The following is a 16,314-nucleotide window of genomic DNA, read 5'->3' as shown; positions in this document are numbered from 1 at the left end:
TTGCACCTCACCCAACAGTTTTTGAATTGACCACTGAATAATACAGTATATACCTACAAATGATCACTTGAACTTCTACACATGCACACAACTACTGATTTTTTCTTTTTTAGAAAATATATCAATGCCCCAATGCACTTACCCTTTGATAGACCTTATGTGGAACGATAGTCATGTTGCGCATATCTGACGGATTACAGTCACTCATGTTGGAGCAGCAGCTGGGCGGAATTCCATGTTCATGAAAGTAAATACTGCTGGTCCAGTTGGTATAACTCTGAACACCACAACAACTCAACTGTGAGAAAAAAGGAAATCGTAAATGCAATAAACATGTTATATAGTGTGACATAATGGGTAAAAATACTAGAGATCTAAAAATATAACGATTGGCATTTGGCAAATTAACAATATGATGGAGGAATCAGCATAGGAATAACTTATCCCTATATAGACTGTGTCAGATAGCTATACTGTATATACAGTTGTCTCTTAAGGAGACGGCGGCCATCTTGAAATCACCTGTCCCGGGTGATTGATATCACCACCATCGGCCCATTAGTGGGCCTATTTAGTGCGGGGCTCCATTCCTTTATCTTGTCTCCTCTCCCTCTCTCTGGTGGATGGTGGTGGCCAGGATACTTGGTAGCGGTGTCTGTATTATAGACAAGGTGAGCATATAGGCTAGTGTATTGAGTATGGACTGTAGCAGGAAGATATCTTTAATAAGGTCAGGTCACTACTCCATGGATATTTGTGTTTGTAGGATTGTGGTGTGGTCCTCTAGAACATGAATACATAATATGTTGGATAGCTGCATTTGGACTAGATGGAAGCGGATGGTGTAAGTCTCATTGTGATAGGAAGTTTTTCCACTAAGGTGGGTTGTGTTTATATGGTTTCCTATGGGCTGACATATGCATTGACATATCCCTTGTTATCTTTACATTTTCATTATAGACCCCTTTGAGGGAAAAGTATTACTCCACAGAGGAACCAGTGGTTATGGACCATATGTAGATACATATTTATGGCCTTCAGCTTTTTGGGGGATATTCTGAATTTTTAAAGGTAGACTTAGTTCAGATAATTCCTTGTGCATTATGTATAACATTGATTGAGATCTGTGGATATACAAAAATATTTTTTGTATGGTAGATCATTGCAGAGATAGGGTGTATTGTATAATTTTTTCATCTTTGTCTTTTTGGGAAGTTTTGTACACATTGTAGCTACTACCTCCACTCCACTAGGAGGTTGATAGATGTAGCCCCCTTTGAGGTGTCTATACTCAAAAATCATTATAACCATCTAACCAGTTAAATATGTGTATATTATAATTCAGCCCAAGTATGCCTGTAGACCTTATTCAGTTATATTATACTATACTGGTACTGCAGGGAGAGGGGTGGGGGGGAGGGGAAGAGGGGTGGAATCCCAGCAATATGGGCTCCTCCACAGGTCCATGTTTGTTCTGCGCCCCCCCCCCCCCTGTGGTTTCCAAGGGCTACCTTTTTTTTTTTTACCATCTATACAGTGGGATGCTGATCTTGATTATTATGCCAAGTTGTATTAATTGTGAATACTGTTATTATTTTAGAATATTGGTGCATATATTGGCTCCTGAAGAAGTGGACTTTGTTCAGGAAATGCGTTGGGCCATTTTTCTGTAAATTATTTCTTGGATCTGATGTACTACATGAATGAGATGTTTTTATTGTAATAAATTGTTACAACATTTTATATGCAATGATGATGCATTACGTCAATAATATGTACTTTTTAACATATTGATTAAATAAAAATGTAATTTTTATGAATACTGGTGTGCCTCAAAAGTCCCATTCTACCACCTTTTTTGTAAATAGTCAATGAGTTTGTTAGCTCTCACATGGATGCACTGAGCAGGCTAGATACTGAGTCATGGGGAGCAGAAAAGAACTATCAAAAGACATGTGTAAAAAGCTTAAATAAAGGAATGCGCTAAAACCACAAACTATTCCTAATTTAGTGTAGAAACATTAGTGCAAAAGATATATATATCCATTCTCAATTAATATCAAAAAATATCAAAATTATGTGCAAAACTATTTTTTAGTGCATAAGTAATTTAAATAATTAAATTTGTGAATATAAAAAAAATGTCCAATTCTGAATTTCTTCAAATGTCCAAACAAATCCTTTTCAAATTCAGGTGCTCTCAAAGAAATTGTGCCAAAATCCACCACCAAAAGTAAAGTTGGGTAACTCACCAGAGCTCCATGCTGATCAATCTCTAGATCAGCAAAAAACGCTTTTTGCTCTGGGAGCAGATGCAATGAATCAACTTCTCAGGTGTGATGATCAATAGCTACACAATCATCCATAAGGTAGGTATCCACCACTCAATATAATGGTTCCAGGAGCATTATATCACTCTCTCTTTTTATATCTCTCCACCAAGGTCATGTTTGGCTGCACCATGATTTTCTCTTTCATTCCCAAACATGACCTCGGTGGAGAGATATAAAAAGAGAGAGTGATATAATGCTCCTGGAACCATTATATTGAGTGGTGGATACCTACCTTATGGATGATTGTGTAGCTATTGATCATCACACCTGAGAAGTTGATTCATTGCATCTGCTCCCAGAGAAAAAAGCTTTTTTTGCTGATCTAGAGATTGATCAGCATGGAGCTCTGGTGAGTTACCCAACTTTACTTTTGGTGGTGGATTTTGGCACAATTTCTTTGAGAGCACCTGAATTTGAAAAGGATTTGTTTGGACATTTGAAGAAATTCAGAATTGGACATTTTTTTTATATTCACAAATTTAATTATTTAAATTACTTATGCACTAAAAAATAGTTTTGCACATAATTTTGATATTTTTTGATATTAATTGAGAATAGATATATATATATCTTTTGCACTAATGTTTCTACACTAAATTAGGAATAGTTTGTGGTTTTAGCGCATTCCTTTATTTAAGTTATAGCACTAAGAAATGTATTTGGTTTCTTTGAGGTGGAATTGCTGCTTTAAAGTATTAAGGGTGTGGCGCTTTTATTACACTTGTGATGTGTAAAAAGCTAATGGAACTTTATAATGATGGAAAAGACTATAAAAAGATGTCCAAAGCCTTGGATATACCAGTCAGTAAAGTTAAATAATTTATTAAGAAGTGGGAAATTTGGGGATCTCTTAACACAAAGCCAAGTATAGGTAGACCATGAAAGGTTGCAGTCACAACTGCCAGAAGAATTGCTTAGGATACAAAGAAAAACCTACAGGTTACTTCAGGAGAAATACTGGCTGCTCTGGAAAAAGACGGTGTAGTTGTTTCAAGGAGCACAATATGACGACACTTGAACAAAAATGAGTTGCATGGTCGAGTTGCTAGAAAAAAGCCTTTACTGCACCAATGCCACAAAAAAGCCTTGTTACAATATGTTGGACAACATGTTGACACGCCTCACCAGGCTTTTTTGTGGTATTGGCACAGTAAAGACTTCTCTCTGGCAACTCGATCATGCTGCTCATTTCTGTTCGTGTGTCGACAAGCGTTTTAACACACATTGATTTGCATTTTTATGCACGGTAAATTTCTCTGGGTCTTTGTAGGGAACAAAATAATGAAACACTTGTTTCCCCTTTAATAGATTAGCATTGCATTGATGTGCATTTATGTGCATTGCATTACGTTGAAATTTTAACATAACGCTCAGCACTGCACATGACTCCAGAATTGTCATGTGAATGGGACACATAGAAAATAATTGTTTTCTATGTGTCCTTCTGTTGACCTGCATTCTTCCAGTGCAGTAAAATGTAGGTCACTGCAGTGTGTGTGAACAGGGCCTGACCAATCAAAAGCAGTCTAGCCTGTACGGTCATGCCTGCACTAAGAGGGGAGAATGCCGCAGGGATTTCAAATCCCCAGATTTTCCTTCTGTGACAAAATGGGATAAGTGCAGGGAGGTTTCCCACACCACTCCTGTGTGAACTCAGGCTATGACAAGTCTGGGTTCACACAGGAGCAGTGGGGAAACCGCATGCGATTTGGACTGTAATTGCACCACATTCCTGTTCAAATTGCATGCTATTCTTTGTGGTGCAATTTGCATCTATATATTTTGCAAATTGCACCACAAAGTATCAGTACTCATTATCAGCGATTGGTACTCGTACTCACTGATCAAAAAAGGTATCGGTGCATCCCTAATATTAATAAGTACCAACATGTTTATGTTTGTGGCAAGTTTAAATTTTAGCCCTAGGAGCTGTACTTCCTAGAAAATTAATTAATATTAATTAAATTAATAAATTTATCTGAAGGTTAGTTACTTATGCTCAGGATTACTGGTAGCCATAGGTATGTATACAGGGTGTACCAGATGTGCCTGGACACACCCTATTCACCCTGTGCAGAGAAGATTTCCCCTGCTGCTCACTGCTCTACTGACTGACACCACCCACTGTGCTACCGACACCAACCTCTGCCATATTGACCTGTTCACTGCCCTACTGACTTACATGCTTTAATACATTTTAAAATGTTTGTTTTCATTTATTTACACACAGACATGTGTGTTTGAGCTTTGGGGTGCACACTCTAATGCAATAAGTTGCGCACACCTATGCTGGTAGCTCGTGGGTCATGTGACATAAGCAATAGGATAACTTGTCACCAATATATATGCTGTCTCCTGCTGTGTACGGTTATTACAGAGAAGCATGTTGGGCACAAGCAGGCGCTAAAATCAAGTGTGATGCAGATAAATTAGTATATAGGCTACAAATCCTGTGAAAATTGCAGCTGTTTGGTTTGGACTACCAGGCCAAACGTTCCCTGAACAAAGCTTAGGAGTGATCCATTAATTTTGCCTCCAGATTTGGATCACTGTCTCGGAGTTGTAACCTGCTCAAATCTTATACTATCGCATGAATTCCCTGTCAGTCAGCTGCATCTCACTCACACTCTCCACTTCTAATCCCCCCAATTAACTATTATACATAGTAGAGCACTTCTCAATTTCTGAATGTATTTGCTTGAAGCACAATATGCCTTATTTGCCCAACATAATAATAACCGCAGCAGATAAATTTTGTCAAAGATAATTAAGATACCACTGTCAATGTATTAGCCTTCATGCACACTGAATGCCATTGACTTTTTTCTCCTACAGGAGTTTAGCAGCAGTAAAAAAAGCAGTAAAATGATGTGTTTTGCATGTACAGTAATGTGTGTTCCCACATCTGGAATGAATACATTCTACTGGACAGAATTCTGGCCATTAGAATGCATTAATGTGGGAATGTGCCTAGTGCTGATGCATGCTAATGAGCATTATGGAACTTTTGAGCATTTTTATACTCAAAAGCTCCTCTCCTGATATTTTTTTTTCTGCCTGTAAACTCCCATGCCACTAAACTCCTGAACACCTATAGTATGCATGGACACATAGGCTGACATGGAGTGGATTTTACGGGCAGAGAAAAAAATAAGTTAAAATGCCTGTAGAAGCAACTGCAGTGTACATGTGGCCTAAAAGCGGAGTTCCACTCACTCTGTAAAAAAATAAAAAACAAAAACTATAGCTGCTGACTTTTAAAAAACAGCCACTCACCTGTCCCACGATTCCACATTGCCCCCACTGCTGCCCGTTTCACCAGCCGGCCTGTATTCCGGGCACCGGCATCTTCAGTGTGGGCACCCAACAGCTTGTGGCTTCACAGCCGGGTGCCCACTGCGCTTGCGCGAGTAGCGCTGCGCTTCCTGAATGGCCCCGTCGTCTTCTGGGACCTGTCATGTGTCCCACAAGAGGGAGGGTAGGAGGACAACTTCCGATTCCGATCGCCTATGCGATCGCAGCGGAAGTGGGAGCAGTTACCTGTCAAATTCAGGTACCCTTTCCCGCTCCCCAAAGGTGCTAATCCTTAATGGGGAGTGGGGGACCAATCTTTAAAGTGGAACTTCCCCTTTTGGGTAGAATCTGCTTTAACCCCCATCTGTATAGAATGTTGCTACGTTGTGATGAACCCTATTTGCATATAAGCAGATATATTTTCTGTAAGATAATTATGACACCATTGTCAAATGTATCAAACCTTATCTGTATTGAATGCGAATATGATCTGATAAATATGTACCCTATATGGGCTCTTGCACATGGACTAGCTGAGCCCAAGCAAAGAAATTGCCATGTATTTCTTCTGCCCTATTTATTTATTACAGGTATGTGTAAAGCACTGACAAGCAGGACTTTTTTAAAGCATAAGCTCACCTTTTGACAAAAAATAATAAATACACATTTTTTTGCAGGTAAAAAAAAAATGTGTATTTATTTTTCTTTGTTGCAGGAGCCTGTAAGGCATTGCACCAGCGATCAGCAGATCACTGGGGCCATGCAGGTCTCCTGCAGACCTGTCAGTATATCTGCTTTCTCGTATATCTCATAAGGGCAAACAGATACACTGACAGGAAGAATAAATGAACTACCAGGGCGCTCCATAGAGCTTCATTGAGAACTGTAGTCTTGTATTTGCCTACTACTGTAGTACATGCAGTCCATTCATTCACAAAACTCTGTGAATGAATGATCCGGCCGTGTGGGTGGAGCCCGGCTGTTTTTAAAATGTGACACCTTGTATGGGGACTTCTCCCTGTATTGCTGTCACGGGTCGGGGAATCGGGCAGCAGCTGCTGCATTAAGAACATGATACATGTTCCACCCTAAAAAAACGGGTGGAACATGTAACACGTTCCCAAAGGTGAACTTATCCTTTAACACACCCCAATGCACAGGTGTGAATTGTTCCAAGAATTGTGTTAGTCTGCCTGTCATAAAATACTTTGATATGGTTTCAAATTGTGAGACATGAAGCTTTGAGATTAAGCCATGGACACTTGATATTTAAGCCTTTTCTTGATTTTTTTTTAAGCCACTGCTATTGCTTGTCAGTTCAATTTTTACTAGGAGAACTTTTAAGTATATAGAAGAATGAAGCCATCAAACGAAACATCTATGGCTTTGAAAACCTGTGTCAAAATCCTTGCTACTTTTTTTTATTTGTGCTGGCAGTTCATTGTTTTGGGCAAGCTTCTAGCTTCTTCTGGTCCAAAAGAAAGGGGTATATACTTTGAAAAATGAACTGTTGGGCTGTAGCTACACTTGCCAAATTCAACCCATATGCATTTACAGTGACGGCACACTTTAAACACCCTATAAAATGTGGATGTCCTTTCACTTTTAGGCACATTGATATAAAATGCATTGCAATGCATTTTAAAAATGTAAGTCAAATGTGTCTCAGTTAATTTCAAAAGAAAACACATGGACAATAGATAATACATGGTCCTATAAATGGACTGTTAATGTAACCTTAGCACAAATTAAAAAAAAAAAAAAAAAAAAAAAAACATGTAGTGCACCAATTTGGCTACAATCACCTTATGCATGTGGAGATATTTCTAATGCTTGTAAAGGAATAAATAATTGGATTCATTGTACTGTTTGTAGAAGATATAGTTACTATATGTATAAAGCTCTACCCTAGCCACACAAAGTTAGCTACTTACACTTTTCTGAACATCATCAACTGCACGACTTCTTTCATCATTGCCATTGTAATTCTGGATAGCTTCAGTGTATGTCCTAAGGAAAGTATCTTTGATCTAAATGAAAACAAAAATGAAAAAATAACTTTATAAAATACTTAAAAACAAAATCTTAGGCGTTCCTATGCAATTTTCTATGTGAATTACAATGCGTTCTATTTTAAACCTCTGTCATTGATCAGTTTTGTATCAAATCGATTACATGCAATTCACCTCTCTCAAGTGTGGGCACATGAGGACAGTCTTGCATGGCTAAAACCTAGATGTCATTCACACTGGCACTGTCAAACCTGTGTTTATATGCATTTAAAGGACATTTCTAAAAGTTTAAAAATAGATGTACTTATTTTTCAATGTTGCCATTCTTACTGCATTTACTTGCGTTTGGGTAGTCAGTTTAGCAGTGTTTAAATGATTATGGACGCACAGAATACCATTTTCTCTAGACACTCAAAATGCTTGTAAATGCATGTAAATGTGACTAAACCTGCCCAAAAGCAACAAAACCCACTTTAAAGCAGGAACATCCGAACAATGGAAAAGTCATTTGGGAAGTGTAAAAGTTGTTCATACTTCTACATTTAGAAAAAATTAAAGGTATGAGTGCCAGTGTGAATAAGGCCCAAGACTGGCCATATATGCCCCAATAAAAGGAAGTAACAGCCTTTGCATGAATATGCAGATCTAACTGATGAAAGTGATTGTAATTGCAGAGAGCTTTTCTTTTTCACTGATACCCAGTAATTTCCTCTTCTGTAGACAATGGGAACTTAAGCATTCACCACACATCTGCAATCAGTCAGCCAAATTGAGATGAGGATTTTGGCATGCAAGACCTCCGAGGATGGGCAGATACCATACAAAACCCTATTTCGCCCATAACTTTGGAATAATTACACAGTAACAGTAGAAATTCTGTGCAGATAATCTTACTGCTGCAAACGCACAAGACTGAAAACTGTTTTTGTAGTTCGCTTCCAACTCTAGTTACCGACTTTTTAATTTGGCATACAGTAGGAACATTTTGGAACCTTTGCCAACATTTATGGTCTGTGTCCGTTTGGAAGATTTGATGGATGTCAGACAGAAAAGGAAGTGAGGAAAAATCTTCATATACAGAATAGGATTAAAAACAAATGGCGATGAATGAAGAGGACCAAGCCTACATTTTAAACCTAAGAGGTTTTCACCCTGAATTTCCGAACTATATCCAAAACTAGCAAAATGCATTTTTGGGCTTCAAAGCCTGCTTTTTCTAAACTTATTAATACATTCATGTTCTTCTTTAAGGCTAATAAAAACCAAAAAACAAAGATTTGTTTTAACATCATGTGCCTTGTCTCATACTTGATGAGTTAACATACTATAGCCATAAAAAAAAAAAAGATGGGCTGCTGCCAATCAGATGTGCTGCCTTCTACTAATGATCTTGTTAGTCTAGGACTCTAAGGAACAGGATCAGACATCGCTTTATTCGTAAAGAAACCTCCTGACTTTGTCATTTGAGGACACTAAATTAGAAGTCATCACAATTATAGGTCTGTGACTTGCCTTCTGCAAGAAAAATCAAAGCATTCATAAATGACCAGTTTAAGTCATACAAGGTTCAAAAGGTAATTTCTTGTAAGAGAAAAAGGGTCATTTGTCTTTGAAAAGTGCAATGGCAGAGAACGAGGCAGACACAAAATGTATTTTCAGTCATGCAGAATAACCACGGCTTGCCTGCCAAATATTTTTTTTTTCCTGCTGCAAATGTTTGCTCCTTTTTATGCCCCCATACTAGACAGCTACTTTCATTCAAACCCTTCTTTTCAGAGCCTGTAAAGATTTTTGCATAAAGTCTACCATCTTCTTCGGAATAGACAAAGTGGAACTAAACCCTTCTATCCTTTACAGTCAAGGAAGATGCCATCTTAGGCTCGGTTTCATCCGCTGTTGCCATGGTACTGCACATGTGATCAGCTATAATGCCAGCCATTTGATGGCTTATCAGTTGGTTGAAAGCATAAGCAGCTGTGACTTTCATCATTCGTGGTATGTCTTCAATGTATCTGTTTTGGGAAACCATTAAATGAATGAGTTTAGTTCCATTTTTATCAACTCTGGGAATAGGGGGAAGGGAGTGCAAACTGCTGCAGGTATTGAGTGTAGGTATCTAGATTTCTCAACCAGGGTTTCACAGAACTCTAGGGTTCCTCCAGAGGTTGCTAGGGGTTCCTTGAGCAATTTCTGCATCTCAGATGAGTTCCCACTGACACCACTGATTCTTTCAGCTACCTGTAAAGGGGTTATTCTTCCAAATGATCACAAGTGTAAGGAGCATTCTTCCCACTGATCATTGCACTAATGTATCATGAGATGTACAGTAGTCCCCATAGACATTTTTACAGGGGTTCCCTGAGACTGGAGTTTCAAGGGTTCCTTTGTGTTGAAAAGGTTGAGAAAGGCTACCATAGATGCAGAAGACTCCCAAACCTTTTAGTCACTGACCAAGCTGGGCTCTTCGGACAGGCTAAGGTCTGACACTTTTGGGTAGTTTTAGGGATTACCACTAAGTCCCACAAACATTTATTTGGCCTATTACCACGACAGGCAGCTTCACTGGTTATTATGAATGTTCAGAAAGTAGGAAGGAGCAGGCAAGTTCCTATCAAATCTTTGTCAGTCAGAGCAGCCTGAACTTCGGCCATGACACGAAGGTTTGAGAGGATGATGCAGCAATATGTAGACACCTCTAGATCTTTCCATATGATTGCTATTGGCTACTTTGAGTCTATTTTCATCAACAGCCAGAAGCTTCTGCCCTCCCTTTCCTTTGGTACTTCTATTAGGAAGATTATCTAATGATATTAGCGATGCCATCTATCATCTGTTAGCAGCTTGGTCTGACCATGACATACAAATCCTTCTGTATACAGTGGCAGTAACCATGCATTTAACTTTGGATGCATACATGTGGGAATCCTAGGGTGAGTATATATCAAGATCATTTCTTCAGCTTAACACATTCATTACCATGATACCCTGCAGCACACTAAGATAGTGAGAGCTTTTAAGATTACTGCTATCACCATGTTTGCAGCTCTTTTCTATACATGTGCTGGCAGTTTCCTCACGTAATGTAGTGAGAGGATTTAGGCTACGTTCACACTAGCCTTGTGTGCAGGCGGCAGAGAGGCGTTTGGTAAGCGTTTTTACCGCTTCCCAAACGCCTCTGCCAATTCTGCACATTACAGCACATGGTGCTGTTCTAACAGGAGCGTTTGCGTCGCGTCGCGTCGCGTTGCGTCGCGGCAAAACGGACGCCTCTGGACGAGTCAGGAGGCTTTGAAGCCTCCTATTCTCGTCTATGGTGCCGCTCCGCAAACGCCCGGCCGGCGTTTGCGGTGCGGTTGCGACGCGGGGCGTTTGCGGAGCGGTAACACCAATCAAACTGCATTATAGGCGTTTGTGGGGCGTTATTAACGCTCGGCAAACGCCTAGCAACCGCCGCTAAACCGCGCATGCGGCATTTGCGGAGCGTTTGCCGAGCGTTAATAATGCTCCGCAAACGCCGGACCAACGCTTGCCAAACGCTATAGGGGCGTTTGGCAAGCGTTGGCAAAACAGCCTAGTGTGAACGAGCCCTTAGAAGACACAGAAGAGTTTTGGGCTTTGCATGCTGGGAAAAGATTGATCACTGAAAAAAAAAAAATCACTTTCTCTGACTTCAAATTCACAGGCACCTAAAAATACTTCAGCCTTTCTTAGTTATCCATGTATTCAAGTATGAGATTTGTATTCACTGTAGAATTTTAGTTCTAGATTTAAAAAAAAAAAGTACTTAGCACTTATTTAATAAATTATATTTTTCAATTGTTAAAGCCAGAAGATAATGCTGAACTAAAATGGCAAACCTTGAAAAATACAGTAAACACAAAGTGGCTGATTTACTAAAGTTAAAGCTGGTCATTTTGCAAAGAGAACCTCGAGAGGTGATCGGATATTCCCGGGATCAACTTTACCTATAATTGTTAGTATCCAGTTATATTCTGTATATCTAAGAAAGAATCCAGGCCTTTTTTAAAACAATCCACTGATGGCCAGAGCCAACTCTTGAGGCAGTGTATTCCACATTTTCACAGCTCTCACTGTGAAGAAATCTACATGTGCTTTTAAAATATTTTAGGCATTTTATTTAATTATAAAAACTTTCCTTGTTAAGACATGAAAATCCCTAAGATTGGTAATGGGCACCGCCATCTTGGATATGATGTCAGCCCCAACAGACTTAGAGCTGACCCTCAGGTGATACTCTGTAGTATTTCCCTTCCTTGCTCTCCAGCAGCTACATAAAAGGTCATATAGATAGGTGAAGAGCGGGGCAGAAAAGCTGGGCCAGCACAGACAGTAATTAGACACTCCCAGAAGAAGAGAGCTATGATATGCAAGGAGGGAGGGGGCTGTGCTAGGGAATGAACTAGTGAAACTTTCTACCAAGTCCTTTGTGGAAGGGAAATACACTGCAAATAAGTATTTTTCTGTGCTTTTACCTCATTCACAAAATACATTCAGGCCATTCAAGCATGTTTGTTGTGCCAGCATGATGAGCAGGTCAGGCTCAGGGTATGAGCAGGAAAAATGTGATTCTAATCTCAAATGCAAAAAACAAACTAGTGTTGGATTCTTTATCATTTAAACTGTATTTTCCATTTTGTTACACACTGTACATGTTATAGTGTTTTTGTTGCTTTTCGAAATGGAAGCAAAACTAAATATATTTGGTACAAGTTTCCACATTTTTGTTAAACTGAAGGCAATATGAAGAGTCTGCTATTTCCCTTTACAGCCACCGATGTAAGGCTTATGTCAGCAGCAGCAAGGGAGTTTTAATGCCCTATTCAGACAGGAGTTGACCCCCCTAGTCCGTGAAGAGTGCTCTGATTGACAGTCAAGAGGGTGAGTGGCCCCAAATGCAGACAATGTGCATTCCAAGACAGGAGTTGACCCCCCTAGTCTGTGAAGAGTGCTTTTATTGACAGTCGTGGGGGGTGAGTGGCCCCAAACGCAGACAATGTGCGTTCCAAGACAGGAGTTGACCCCCCCCCCCAGTCCATGAAGAGTGCTTTGATTGACAGTCAAGGGGGTGAGTAGCCCCAAACGCAGACAATGTGCGTTCCAAGAAAGGAGTTGACCCTCCTAGTCCATGAAGAGTGCTTTTATTGAGAGTCGTGGGGGTGAGTGGCCCCAAACACAGACTGTGTGCGTTCCAAGATACTCACCAACTTGGGGTGAGTGGCTGTGTCTATGCAACCGCTGCGTCCCAACAGACATGAATCGGCTGCCTGAACACAGCACCTGGCTGCTGAAGCCACACTAATAAGCCACTCATTCATGGACTAAGGGAGTCAGCACCCGTCTGAATGGGGCCTTAAAGACCCCTGCTGCTGCTGCCAACATTAGCCTTTTACAGTGATGGCTGTGAAAGAGTTCCAGGATAAGAACAGTCCCTTCGGATTGTCTTCATTCAAACAAAAATCAGAAAAGGCGTACCATGTATTTTTCATTTTACGTCTATTGTAAAAAGTAACTAAAATAACATAAAATTTACTATATGATATGTATGAAAATGAAAAAATACAGCTAAAATGATGAGAAATCCAACACACGTTTGTTTTTCTGCACTGAGATTAAAATCACATATTTTCCTGCTCATACCCGGAGCCTGACCTGCTCATTATCATGTTGGCAAAATAAACATGCTGGAATGGCTTGAGTTTACTTTGTGAATGAGAAAACAAAGGAAGCAAAGACTAAAAACAAACGCTTCCCAAGTGTATCTTGTTTTCCACTTCACATCACAAATAAAATGAGGCTGGATCTTTGCATCCAGTACACATCTCAGTTAACTATAAAGTGAATTTGTCACAAAGCAAAACTAAATGGCTGTGTCCAGCCAAGGATTCTTGTTATTGACAAGAAAACTGAGCAAAGTTAAGTTTGCAGGAGGTTTGGTGCACCCAGGAACAAAACAGATGAACCCAAACATGGTGCCAACCCTTATGCAAGTCTATGGGAGCCAAAGCCTGTTATTTTTTCTGGCCTTTTCAAAGTCAATTTGCAATTTATTAGCCTTTGTCGAAAAAACGGTATGGGTAGCTGGGCACTGCAGTGAGACATGAGGCAATGCAAGAAGAAAAAAATACCCTTTAGCAGGAAGAGGGTCTTTTAACATAAAGAGCAACAATAAAAGTACACATATCCCTTAAATAACATGCTTTAGAGATGCGTTAAACCTGCAGTTGAAGATCTGAAGCAGTAGGATGTACTCCTTTAAAAGTTTTTTTTTTTTTTACAAACAGCGGCTCGGAGTCGGTCATGTACCTATATGATGCCTCTAAATAACAGATTCACGCCAGCTTGTTTCTACACAGACGGGCTGGAGTTCAAGGATGACATCATTGATCAAATATAGTCATGACAATATTTGTTTTTTTGTTTTTTTCAGGAGCCACAGGGATCTGTCATTTGTGACAGGAACAGTGGCAGGTGAAGACAGTCTTTCATGACTGATCGTGTTGGCAAGTCATTATGATTGACATTGGATTTATATACAGGGGCAGTATTTTATGTAAAATCACTTTTCACTGTTTTTTAATATTTACTTTTTGTGCATGAGTAACAAGAGCACTTATACATTCACATGGGAAAGGGAGGGGAGAGGGGGAAAAAAAAACAGCACCTGGTCTTTCAAAAATGTATAAAATACTTATATCCAGGAATGCATTCTGCATGCGCCCCATACTAGACCATGAACCATGCAAGGCCACATTTCCTCAACATTGGTACAAGGGTCTTGTTCCTACATCCTGTCCCCCACATCCATTTGAAAGAGTCTGTGAAGGGGGAACTTACTAAATAAGGGGCCCCAGGATATCCAGTGCCCAACTCCCCATGAATGAGTACAGAGTACAGAGTACACAGTACCCCTTGTTACTCATTCAGAAAAAAATTAAATAGTAGATAAAAATGCCCAAACCATGAAAAAATAAAATGATGTCCCCTTGCCAACTTGATGGCAGATCTCCTGAGCAGAAGGGATCCCTGGTGACATGAATGATCAAATATTGTCATGATGGTACAACCATATTTGGTCAATGCCCCCACACTGATGGCATAATAGCGTTGAGAGCAGTGTCAGGTAAAGTTGATCAAACATGGCAGGACATTGTGTCCACATCCCTGGAAGGTTTGTGTGACACTGGATTTAAAATTGGGTACATTATTATTAAAAAAAAAAAAAAAAAAGATTTTTTTTTGCAGTGTGGGCGTTTTTTGTTAACGATTTACCTTTATTATTCTGTGAATGAGTACCTCTTACTCATTCACCTGGAGAGGTGTGTGTGTGGGGGGGGGGTATCTAGGGGGACCTTTATTCTAAATTATCCTACAAAACTACTGATCCTTTTTTGGGAACAGGATGTAGGATGTGGGCCTTGTCCACATCAAGGTGCCCTACAAAGGGGAGGAGGCGTTGACTTCCTTTTTTGGCCAGCCAGCCTGCTTGCCTGGATAGGGATCAGGTATGAATTTTAGGGATATCCCATGCCATTTTCTCTTAAATTAGCAGCACAAACAAATTGTGGAGTTCCCCTAAAAATTCAACTTAGAACCTTATCAAGCCATGCAGCCTGCCTGGCTATGAAAAGGGGTGGTCAGCAAGTGGCAACACACCTCTTGAACCATGCCATATGCTCTCAACCTTTTTTCAGTCAGGGCACCCTTTAAAATTACGCACAATCTTGAGGCACCCCACTCTAATATGTAAAAAATGTAACTACTAGTTTTAGATAATGCAGCAACATCTACACATGTAGGACACATAACTTTAGATGGGATTTATTCTTCCAAAGCAAATACACCTTTGCACACTGGTACGGACTAATGTTTTTCTTCTGCCTCAGTTTCACTTCCTCACTCAGCTAATGTGACCCAAGTGCTAATAGACAGGGGCAGGGAGAGCAAACAAGGATGCTATGCAGGTGCCCAACGTCCTCCTTTTCAACCAATGACTTCATTGATTGTTATAATGCCAGTAGCTGGAAGGTTGTAATGGTGCACAATTAAACCTGTGCCTTTGTCCAGATAGGCATACAATTTCTGGACATTTTTCCAAGGCAACCCTGAAGAAACTTTAAGGCAACCCAGGGTGCCTGGGCATCCTGGCTGAAAAAGTCTGCCTTACATGATCCTCATTTGCAAATCCTGTCCCCCCAAAAAATGCAGGGGTCTGCGTGAGAAAGGGGGAATTCTTGTAATCTGGAAGCCCCTTTAGAACAAATAGCCCCCAGATATCCATCTCTACTGGTGATTGAGTAAGGGGTAATAGACAATGATCCTGATGAAAATCCAACGTCAACCGTGCTATCCAGCAATGTAGATCCACAACAATCAATGAGTGACAGTGTTGACAGATTCCTGATACTGCAGGAAATAAACAAAGTGGTGGAGATCATGGGTGACCTCATTGACTAAATAGTCATGACAATATTTGGTCAATGATGTCATCCAGGACCCCCACAAGCTTGTTTACAAACACAAGGTGGTGGGGACCTGCCACGACAGTGCTACCACTCCTATATGACAGGCTTCCAGCTACATCAGAAATATGGCCAGATTGTTCGCCCATTTACCAAACTGCAAAGAGGTTGGGTTTGAGTCGAACTTGACCCAAA

At 40.1% G+C, this 16,314-nt stretch overlaps 1 protein-coding gene across 1 annotated transcript in view; it reads right to left on the bottom strand.

The window, feature by feature from the left end:
* TSPAN7 (tetraspanin 7) overlaps positions 1 to 16,314 on the bottom strand; it is a 229,683-nt gene that overhangs the window by 21,525 nt on the left and 191,844 nt on the right. The window contains exons 4-5 of the mRNA XM_089673916.1: positions 7,562 to 7,657; positions 143 to 298 (exon numbers count right to left, since the gene is read on the bottom strand). Coding sequence (XP_089530042.1) covers positions 143 to 298; positions 7,562 to 7,657 — 252 coding nt within the window. The remainder of the gene's footprint in view (positions 1 to 142; positions 299 to 7,561; positions 7,658 to 16,314) is intronic.

The sequence above is a fragment of the Staurois parvus genome, unplaced genomic scaffold (genome assembly GCF_062004578.1).
Source record: "Staurois parvus isolate SC_StPar_1 unplaced genomic scaffold, SC_StPar_1.0 ptg000145l, whole genome shotgun sequence".
Taxonomy (NCBI): Eukaryota; Metazoa; Chordata; class Amphibia; order Anura; family Ranidae; genus Staurois; species Staurois parvus.
Note: the sequence above shows the minus strand (reverse complement) of the source record. Positions and strands in the feature narration are given on the sequence as shown.